Source organism: Notothenia coriiceps, unplaced genomic scaffold, assembly GCF_000735185.1.
Source record: "Notothenia coriiceps isolate Sejong01 unplaced genomic scaffold, NC01 NC01_scaffold00011124, whole genome shotgun sequence".
Lineage (NCBI taxonomy): Eukaryota > Metazoa > Chordata > Actinopteri > Perciformes > Nototheniidae > Notothenia > Notothenia coriiceps.
Window position 1 is genome coordinate 6,336 of NW_011343825.1, and position 11,623 is coordinate 17,958.

The following is an 11,623-nucleotide window of genomic DNA, read 5'->3' on the forward strand; positions in this document are numbered from 1 at the left end:
AATATTGTGAAGTCCTTAATGACATGTTTATTTTATTCAAACAAACGATTGACATGTGTACTCTGAACATAATAAACAATATATTATATATTTAAGTAATTTTACCTTACACATGATTTGAATGTACGCCTTTCATTTGTCACTGCTGTAATGGTACACATCAGAAAAATAATGTTACTTTTATTTGTTGAAGTAGTAATCATATACAGAACCTACATAACATGCACACTTTCCTTATGTCAAAATAATTTAGTGATGATAACATTTGGATCCTACTTGGATATTTGGTTGAAAAGCTTGAAAAATAGAAATGCCATATTTCTATGGCTTTTACACTTCTCATATTTCCTCCTCATTCAGACTTCTCTGGGTCCAAGTTTGGAAATGTAAAACACAGAAACGTTATTTTTAATAGATGATGGTATTTAAATAGACTCCATATTCTCAATGCCTGAGTATCTGGGAGATTTGTCTCTAATAGCCATTTATTTGGCCACATCAGATGATTTGACAGCAGAAAGCAGCATGGAGTCTATGGTAAATACTGACACCGTGTGGAAAGAGGAGGGAACATGCATTTAAATACAACTATGCTTTTAACTCTACTATCTGACAGCTTCATTTTGCAGATTCAGAAAACATATACAAGTATATATGCACAACAATATAAATCAATACCATTAGAAGTTAAGCTACCCGGCAGTATGCACTCATTAAAATGTGTTATTTCACTACCAGCTAGTGAGTAAGTGAGTGAACACTTACCCAAATAATATGGGAATGGGCCATTCATCATAATGTATTGATTGTATTGAATTTCGGTAATTCAAGTATATTTTATGCTACTACTTTGCTTTTCCTCAGTGAACTTTAAGAGTACTTTGAAGTGTAGCTGCTTCTACTTAGGTGCTATTTCCAAGTGCTCTTTCATCCACTGGATTAATGTAAACTTGTATTCTTTCCAATGTAGTGGTGTAGAAGTAAACCATTAGAAAATGGAAATACTCAAGTAGGCCTACTACAAAGATGTGACTCAATCAAAGTGTAGGCTATGTTTATAGCCCAATATCACAAATGTTACATTTGTCTCAGTGGACTTTACAGTTTGTACACAATATGAATACGACACCCTCTGTCCTTGGAATACTTCTCCCATCACTTGACATAGAACAACCAACCAACAAAATGCACTCTTTTATAACGTTATATAAAAATACATTGATCATGTTTCCGACAGTACTTGAAGGCACCACTGGCCCTGGTAATCCATCACAAACGTCTAGACCAGACCGTGAAGATTCTGCCGTCACCCAACTGACACCCCTTCTCTGATTGGACAATGATCTGATCCCGCCTTTTATTTTTTGATTGATAGCCTAATGACGAATAGCAATAGGCAACGAGCTGTTATCTAACTTGTGATTGGTTTAGCGGTCCGGACAATATCAATGGTAACTTGTATTGTTCGACGTCTTCCCAAGACAGTAGCAACTTTGCGGTTTCCAACTACGAGAAAGTCGTTTTTATAGTTTTCTTCAGCGGTTTTGCTATTTTCATTTAGCGACAAACTTTGGTCAGTAGTCATACCATCATATAAAGAGGAATTAGAGGACATTGGTCAACATTGCGTCGAAAGAAGCGATCTGTTAAGCGTAAGTCATAGCTTTGTTATGTTTGCCTCAGCTGGGATTTAAATGGTTAACGCCAAACTCCGTTAGCTGGACTTGCTAATGTATTCATCTTTAAAAGCCAAGCACATTCATAACATCATTATGCTGCCTGGTTTAACACTCTGTTGTTAATAGTTTTAGCTTACTTTATGCAATGTTTATAGAAGCAGGTGTTTTATTACTCGTGATAATGAGGGTATGGATTACCCGTTATCTTCAGGGTATCTTCAGGCTTTAGGTTCCTGTTTTTAGTGGAGCTTGCTCAGACCAGACTCCGTATAAATCTTGTATCTAAAATACTTCAGGAGTAGCTTGAGATACATTTGATCAACTTTGAGGTATGAAAATATGTATTCTCAATCGATATTAACTTTTCTTTAATTCGGCATGAAGAGAAATAAGATGTATTATTGGTTGAAACTTATTAGCTGCTCTGTTATCTCTGCTACTAAAAACATCGTCAACATCATTGGTGACGGGTGACTACCGAAATGTATATGCTAAGATTTAATCTGCAACGTTGTGCATTGATGGTTAAAATCACTTAGCCGAATTAATGTGGATATCCTGGTGAATAGTCTGATGTCCTGTTTTAAGATCATTTCTCATTTCTCATTCAACAGTGTCACGTTAACTTTAAATCGACAGATTTCTAAATGGACTTTCAACCGACCTTACCTTGTCTAAATGGCTTGTTTTAAATTGACCCACAGGCCAGTGTTGGTGTGCTGAGTGGAGACTCACCTCTTCCCCTGGGCCGGGCTGGAGATGGGGGATCCGGAGCCTCCAGAGTTTGGGTCCCTGGAGGAAGAGCTGGGTTACTGGAAGGAGCAGGCTGCCACCCACCAACAGAGGTGTGTACCCCTCTGTGTTTGTTATTTTTAAACTGACTTCAGACACCACCACTCCTGCCTCCTGCACAAAGATGTGAAAGTGCTCCGTAATTATATAAAAAATGCAGTTCTTGGTTAGTTTTTGTTGCATGCTGTCGTATTTCATAATGTTTTTATGCCTCAGAGTCCTTCAAAATGACCTTTTTTACTCTTTTTTTTTTTCTTCTCACAACTTCTGGGGCTCCGTAGTAAATTCTGGAAAAATAATCAACTTTTTTTCTGCTCTCCAGTTAAGTTTGTAGAAAAGTGAGTCACCGGGCAATCCTGCAAGACAAACAGTCATGATTCTCCAGGTGTTTTCCTATTAAACACATTTCTGTGATTTTAAGACTTTACGATTTAATTGATAATGCCCAAACTTCCTGTGGTTTGGTGGGAAACTCGTCCGGTTTTGTTGTTTGTCCAAACAGGCCGGGTTCATAATGATGTTGGAAACCTTCCTCTTCACCAAGTCTTGGTCTAACTGGTTTACTTCAAACATGAATGTGATTATTAAGGATTACTAACATGAATGATAGCTCAAATATATGGCTTATATTCTGCGTATGTTTGTGCAGTGCGGCGGAAGCCCAGGAGGAACTGCAGGAGTTCCAGCAGATGAGTCGGGACTACGAGGGTGAGCTGGAGGCGGAGCTCAAACAGTGTGAGGATCGAAACCGTGAGCTGCTCTCCGCCAATGACCGCCTCCGCATGGAGCTGGAAAACTACAAGGTAAAGAGGAAATCATCAGTTATTAGATACTGTTCAACATCCTGCATACAAACTTACAAATAAAGACATAGTGGAAGTGGTAGAGAGTTTACCTAACCCTCTCAGAATATGTAATACCAGTCAGGAAGGTATTTAAATAACGTTCAACAAACTGTTAAGCGCATTTGACTGGGGATTTCCATATCTATCAGCTGATAAAAGGGTAGGTTTCATGGCTCCTGTTGCCTCTGCTCTCTGGGCTTGACTGGTGCTCTTGTCTGAACGCACGCACGCACACATATTTCACAGAGGATTTATTCAGAGCAGAACGAGGCAGCTGATGACTCTACACGGTCTGTGTCTGGAGGGGATGGCAGTGCTTCTCATAAGATCTACCCCAGTTATGAAGCAGTTCTCTCCTTTTAAAACATTTTAGTATATCCTTCTGCTATCATTAAAAGAGGCATGTGCAGGGACAGTGGCTCTTTAAAAAAACCCGAGACAGAGAGTGATTGCTTTACATTTCAGTCAGTCTGTTCAGGGTCCCCGGAGCAAGTGGTGCAGGCTGACAGTGAGGTCATTGCAACATGTGTGGAGGCTGCACTGTCTCCAGCCATCCAGCATGTGGTTGTGCACTCCCCATTTGTGTAACTAGGCGTTTTGTATCAACATTTCATAGGGAAAATGTAGACTTATTATAATTATGTTGGTCAGAGGCAGTTTCAACTGCTGTTCTGAAACATTTAATATAAAGAGCCCCCTTGATTTGTGGCATTATTATTGTCTCTCTGTCACTATAACCAATGTCAAACAGCCAAAACAAGCCTCATTTGTAAAATAACATTAGGCTTTGAAGATCACAGTCAGAAAGCTAAAATAAAGTTGAAATAGTTTGATAAGAATTTATCACTGGAAAGTTCCCCAAAGGATACTTCACTCACACAATGAGTATTGGCATATCAAACACTCGGCTTGTGTTGCTTTGAATTCTTGAGGAAAACTATGGACCTCATTAAACAATGTACTTCTAACTTAAGTCTTACATTTGTTCTTGAGAAAAGTCTATGGCAGAAGTGTTCCCACCTGTTCTCCTGATGAATTGTCCTTATTAAAAGCATGTGCCAGCTGATCCTAATTAGCAGGTTAACGCCTGATAACGACCATAAAAGGCATCATACTGCAGTGCCGTGTGCACACACACATTAGGCTTGTTTGAGATGAGCTGCGGCTCGCCTCGAAAGTAGACAAAAATAGCCGATTGCAGGTCTCAAAAAGCTCACCTGAAGTCGGACAGCGCGGCGTCGGCTTCCTAGTATCTCTTAGCCCCCCCCCCCACCTTCTGTTCCCAGTATCCCCATTAGGCTCCACTCCCTTCCTGCCTCTCTGCTAGTGAATTGTCCGACCGGCCCACTTCGGTACCGGCCCACCGGGAAAACTCCCGGTATTCCCAAGGGCCAGTCCGCCCCTGATTGTAGCCCAATAATTGCTGCTAGTATTTCTGCTGTATAAACTGATAAGTTATGTAACACTCGTTTTGAGATTGATATTTTGAATTCTGAGATATACACGCCTATCCCCACGCATTCTTGCTTCTTAGATCCATCTGTATACATTTTGAGGTAATTGTAATACTTTTCGTTCGGGTACATACTCGTTTTAATTCCCACTTCATTTATTTGCCACTCTTTTTTCCTTTCTACAATACTCACATCTATACTAGCTTCTGGGAACAGCCATGGGGGAACACGGCTAAATGGGGTTGCTTTGGCAAACGTTATGGCCTCCACTCCATATGCCCTCGTTCTCTCCTTACTTGTCCAGCCAAACCCACGCCCCTGGAACTTTGTATATTCCCAGCAATCCTGCAGTATTCTATTTGGGATATTTTCCTCTCCACTTCCTTGTAGCCTGACCCAGTAGGCCTATGACAGAGCAAGTTTCTCTCTTCTAAAGAATGCATGTGTTTAATCGTAATGTCAGATATGTACTAAGTAAATACATTTGTTCCTGCTCAAGATTAGATTCAACTTTATTATTATTGCAGAGATTACAGGTACTGAGACAACGAAATGCAGTTTAGCTTCTAACCAGGAGTGCAAAAAGCAGTAAAGTCAAAAGTAATGTACACAATCTACAGAATAAAATATATAATATAATTGAATGATGAATAAACAGTATGAATACACTAGATATACACAGCAGCCTGTGAGCAGTATGAACAGTGTGTATGAATACACTAGATATACACAGCAGCCTGTGAGCAGTATGAACAGTGTGTATGAATATGCTAAGATATATAAAGTATGAAAACGGTAAACAGTGCAAGTATAGTATCAAATATATATATAGATATTCATTTCATGATGATGAACATTGTGGAAAGATTATGAAAATTGTGAATGGAAGTTAATGGAAGTGGCAACAACAAACTTTTGCGGAGCTAATTGGAGAGTTTCATCACCAGCACGGGGTAAAAACCACCAATGAGCGCTCAGCTCGAGATACAAGTGAGTTGTTTCCATCGATGTATAATAGAGAACCGCAGTGACGCGTCGTAAAACCCGGAAGTAAGTTAGCATTTTTGGCACTTCCGGTTCCTTCCTCAAAAAGCAATGCATTTTTTCCATAGGGTTTTGGAAAATAGCTCGAAATAAGGTCTGTGGTTGACACAAATTTAAGAGATAAATCACGTTTTGTTCTACGACATTAAATACATCAGCAGTGACCCCACTGGGGATTTTTGAAGAGTTTACGTGTCTGAAAAACGATGGTTGTTACCGAATGGCTGAATAGGACTACAGAAATTGTCGAGGCCGTTATACGTCATTACGCCGAACACGTAAACACTCCCGCTAAATTTGTTTTCCCCTGTGTTCTGCTTAAAAGCAAGTACCTGCCTATCTTTAGTATCTGTATTTTTATACTGTCGTTTAGTATCTGTATTTTTGAAATTGTCGTTTTTAACACCGTAGTTTTACAAATTATAGAATAATTAATTACCAGCATTTTCCAATTTTACTCAGCAGTTCGTTTCGTTGGCTAACGTTAGCTAAAGCTAGCGCTACTAGTTAGCTACGCAATGGTTTGTTGCTTTGCTCCGGTTGCAGCCACAGGTCTTCGCATGAAACGTGCTTGTTCTATCGTTTCCCGGCCAATGTTTTCCAAAGGAGAGTCTGGATTCGTGCCATGAGGTAAGCTGACGTTACATTTTTGTCCATGTCACGGTGAAATGTAAATAATGGGTAGTGACTGTATCGCCGTTATAGAGATGGCGCTGCTGAAAAGACCGCAACACAAGTAAAGATAATGAATACATCCTATTAAAACCTGTGTGGCTTATATGATAAGTCTTATTAGTACAAGCAGCATAACGTTTCACCATGTAACTAAAGATTGTAGTCAGGGAAATCAGTTTGACATATTGAACTAATAACAAATCACCTCTGGCTGGCAGAGAACTCTCTGCTCCATAGCTTCTCTTGGACGTAAAATCACATGTACATTTNAAGCGTGCCGCCGCTTGTCTTTTGCTCCTCTCCGAACTCTGCCTTTTTTGTTGCATTGTTGGAGAAGCTGTGACCCAAGACTTATTCACACTACCATAATTACTGCGGCGGAAGGTTGAGTCTGACAATAAGGAACCTTTGAACGCTGTAAAAACATAAGCACACTAATCCAAGTCCTACAATAAAATTCTGCGATCTCTTTTAGATTTTTTACTAACATATGTACCTGCACAAATAATCCACCAGTTATAGGAAATGTCTACCAGTAAACGTCTGCATATGTATTGCTTTGCTATGTAACTTTAAGGGAACTCCGATTACCTTAGTTTGTATCCCTGTAACATAACCCTTCTACATGTAACTCTGTTACTCCAAGTGCCTGATGATCTGCCGCGGACCTAGATCTTTTCACTATAGTAGTCCGATTAGAAAAAACTTCCCCTGACTATGCCTGGGCCGACAATACACAATAAAAGATAACATGCAAAATATGTGGATATGATATACCACTGGATGAAACTATACAATCTGAAAGAGGCAGCTCATGGTTTGACAACATGGGGCCGCCGTGGGAACATACTGGGGGGCTGTGTCTTTTTAAGATGTGGAATGATCAAAAGCACTTTGAGTAACCACATATACAGGATCTCCTCAAACACCCCACCGGACCCTGGGCTCCACGTGATGGTGGAGCCTGTGTGTAGAGCTGCAGGAATACAGATGATTCCTCCTGAGTTCCACTGAAAGGACTGTCATGACTGGGCATCAACAGTCAAAGATTTATCGATATTTCAAGTTAAAGGGCAGTTTATCCTAACATCATGCATGTAAAGTGTAGATAATAAAAGATTGTATGTCCTGCTCAAGAGAACTCATTATTTGAAACTTGGGTTAGCGAAATTCGTGAAGATGTCTCTCAAGAGATGGACAGACTTTCCCATCAGCGGGTTACGACACGAGGAATCGTGATTGGGACGATAAACTCGGGAATTTTCTACGCGAATCGACGAGGCGCTTGGCTCTTCCATGCCAGCGAACTGTAAAAGGTGGGGCGCGCTAGGTCAAGTTTTGGAGCAAACCATTGGACTCGCAGAGTGCACTCGAATCTAGACCGAACCATACACAATCCGGAAGAGACAACGCCCTGCCACGCGTCCTTTACCGAAGCCCCTTCCTCCACACACCGACACCGAACCCCACGATGACCATTCGAGGGCACGAGATACATAGTTTGTGCACAGATGGACTAGGCGTACAGGCAGTTTACGGCCATCCATCATCATTTACGCCGGACCGGCCTCAAAGTGATGGTGGTCCCGTACTCTTTAACAGTACTACTGCTTCCACAGATGACATTTCTGTTATGGATTTATTGTCAAAGCAGTTTCATATAATTCATTGCTATCCGGGATGTAGAGCATTCCATGGAATATAATAAAAAAGTGTATCTGAAATAAGATTACATACCCAGCCTTTAAATATAGTTTGGGGAAAGTATATTTTAGCATAATCTTGACTAAAATAAACAGATGCAGTTCACTTGAATATCCATGCCATTCCTCAATCACATGCACGTAGCACATTGCTAACTGCAAGGCTATAGAGTGGCGAAGTCCCTCCCCTTCCGGGGGACCTCCATGGGACCTTATTTCGGAAAAATTAGGCTTGTTTGAGACGAGCTGCGGCTCGCCTCGAAAGTAGACGAGAATAGCCGATTGCAGCCGGGGGAGGTCTCAAAAAGCTCGCCTGAAGTCGGATAGCTCAGAGTCGGCTTCTTCTTCTTCTTCTTCTTCTTCTCTCGCTTTTTTGGTGGATTGCAAACAACTTTAAGGTGCATACCGCCACCTCCGGAGTCGGCTTGACTTGGTTTGCATTTATAAAGAATGCACACATGTGTTTAATTGTTAATTTCAGATATGTACTAAGTAAATACATTTGTTCCTGCTCAAGATTAGATTCAACTTTATTGTTATTGCACATATTACAGGTGCTGAGAGAACGAAATGCAGTTTAGCTTCTAACCAGGAGTGCACAAAGCAGTAAAGTGAAAAGTAATGTACACAATCTACGTAAAACTGACACAAAACAACAACAAACTTTTGCCGAGCCAATTGGAGAGTTTCATCACCAGCACGTGGTAAAAACCACCAATGAGCGCTCAGCTCGAGATACCAGCGAGTATCTTCAAGCATTTCGCTTCCGCAGCCTGTGGAGAGGAACTTCGCTGCGCCGCGCCTCGCTCTCAAGGCTGCGGGCGTCTTTGTCCCGCGAGATTTCAACGTCTCATGTAGGCGAGCCTCCAGAGCAAGTCGGACAAAATGACTAACCATCATGCAACGCACTAGCAAGACGTTGATCGCAATTGCGGAGGTCTGCGTCGGTCTCGCTCGTCTCAAACAAGCCTATTGAAAGGTTAAAGGCTTCAGAGGATGGAGCACCATTTATACATAAACAAAAAGATATGTTCTGAGGTGGAGCTACTTCTGCAGATATAATGGTCGTTTTCAGCAACGTCACTCGTGGTTAGATAGATAGATAGATTGAAAGATACTTTATTGATTCCAAATTGGAAAACTCTTGTGTTACAGGAGTGTGTTTAGCCCTTAAAATATAAAAAAATTGAGTAAAGTATAGACATAATAAAATATACAGCACATTTGAAATATAAACAAATATAAAATATCAATTAAGTTGGATGATATAACCGATTACACTATAAGAGTTGAAGTGTTTGTGTAGTATTTATTCATTTTAAAAGAACACTATGCTTTGTAAACAATGAAAATTAGTATAAAAAAATATATATATAAATGAATAAATCCTATTTTACACAACTTTAGAATAGAACAAAACAACCTACGCGACGAAAAGAGTTGCACTAAAATGTCAGCACTCAACCTATCTTAGGCCAAATCCTAGGTAAGAAGAAATGACAACGTTATTTATTATATAAATATATCATATCCTATATAAGTATTAAAGTCCAAAAAGTGTTAAAACGTTAAACGAATTGACAGATTTATTTATTTTCAAGTGTAAGTTCTAATAATGTGAACTTTTAACTCATACTTACCTATACCCAGTAAATACTAAATCTGACACTGTGTTGAGAGGGGAAGGAGAGGATCGCTCTCAGAGCAGTTGAAGGGGTTTATCTGAGACTGCATGTATGTGCAGTATGCAGAGACTTCATGGAATTTATCGAAAGCATGCTGAAGCTTGACCTGTTCTCAAACACTGCCTCCTGGGAGCCCAGTACTAACATATATTTTACATTAAAAAAACTAATGTGTATAAATATCCAGAACCACATAAGCCACGAGACAATGTTCATTATGTTTTGATTTCTGCTGTCAATGTTTGATATTCTATAAAACACATGATGTCTGTCCACCAAAGTATGTTCTTAGGCGTGTAGATGTTGCCTTTTACATTATACTTTTAAGCACACTGACATGTTTTCAAACATCGAAGTTGTTTTTGGTTAAAGGTGGGGTTGGTAATTCACTTCAGAAACACTTTTTGTTATATTCCATGGAATGCTCTTAACATCTCGGTAGCAATGAATATCTTAAGTGCTTTGACAAAAAAATCCATACAAAAATGTTTCATCTGTGGAAGCCGTAGTACTGTAAAAAGCACGACCAATCATTTCAGCCGCCCGGCTAAAATAACTGGATGGCCTACCTGCCTGTCAGCCTTCCATCTGTGCACAAACTTATCTCGTGCCCTCATTGGTCATGTGCGCATTCGTGTGTGTTGGAGGAAGGGCTCTGTAAGGAAGTGGCAGATTTTCTCCGGTTGTGTATTTTCAAATTCTAGCGCACTCGAGCTGGTTTCTCCAAAATTGCTTATCCCACCTTTAAGCTACATAGCATCACATTTTCAAAACATTTAAACAATCATACTATTAATCAGAATTAGTGCCTTACATCAGAGTAAAATATATTAGAAGGTAAAAAAAATTGAGCAAATATTCAAACAAAAACATAATAAATGTGTACAAGAAAACAAATATTCAAAAAAAATACAATAGATATACGACAAACTCCTGTGGAAAAATATTTGTATTGTTTCAAAAATAAGGAGTGATGCTTTGAGGCCTTTTTGAGTCTGTAGTCCTTTAACATTCTGTCTCCTCCTGACACGGTCTGCAGGAGAAGTACGAGACGCAGCACTCGGAGGCCTACAGGCAGATCTCCACCCTGGAGGGGGATCTGGCTGAGACCACCGCCGTCAGAGACCAGCTCCACAAATACATCAGAGAGCTGGAGCAGGCCAACGATGACCTGGAGAGAACCAAGAGGTCAGCGCACAACTTATGCACAATTGTTTGACCACACAAAAAGAACTGTTATTTTTTAAAGGTTCGGGATTTGAAATGTAAGTCTTAATTATGAATGTTCTGCTTGCAATGAAACAAGAAACCCATTGCCATATGTGTATGTTGTCGGACAAAGTGGCAAGACGCATTGATTAATGTGGATATCAAATATTTGAACCTTTTTTCAATTTTATATATAGCAACCATTTGGATATGAATGATTGAGATGTCTGGTCATTTTAATTCAGATACTTTGAAAGGGCTTGACTAAAAAGTAGGGCTGTCAAACGATTACAATTTTTAATCAGATTAATCACAGCTTAAACATTAATTAATCATGATTAATCACCATTCGAACTATGTCCAAAATATGCCATTTCTTTATGTATATCGTTGTGGGAATGGAAAGATAAATGAAAGAAGGCGGATATTATGGGCTCAGAACAGTCTCATAATACACACATGCACACAGAAGGATTCACACTTGTATTTCATGATCCGCAAAAGGATTCACACTTGTATTTCCGGATCCACACTTGT

At 39.8% G+C, this 11,623-nt stretch overlaps 1 protein-coding gene across 1 annotated transcript in view; it reads left to right on the forward strand.

Annotated features, from left to right (window-relative positions):
• Positions 1–1,457: 1,457 nt before the first annotated feature.
• The window catches only part of LOC104946458 (nuclear distribution protein nudE homolog 1-A-like), a 20,081-nt gene continuing 9,915 nt past the window's right edge, over positions 1,458–11,623 (forward strand). The window contains exons 1-4 of the mRNA XM_010772294.1: positions 1,458–1,652; positions 2,384–2,524; positions 3,121–3,274; positions 10,917–11,065. Coding sequence (XP_010770596.1) covers positions 2,439–2,524; positions 3,121–3,274; positions 10,917–11,065 — 389 coding nt within the window. The 5' untranslated portion in view covers positions 1,458–1,652; positions 2,384–2,438. The remainder of the gene's footprint in view (positions 1,653–2,383; positions 2,525–3,120; positions 3,275–10,916; positions 11,066–11,623) is intronic.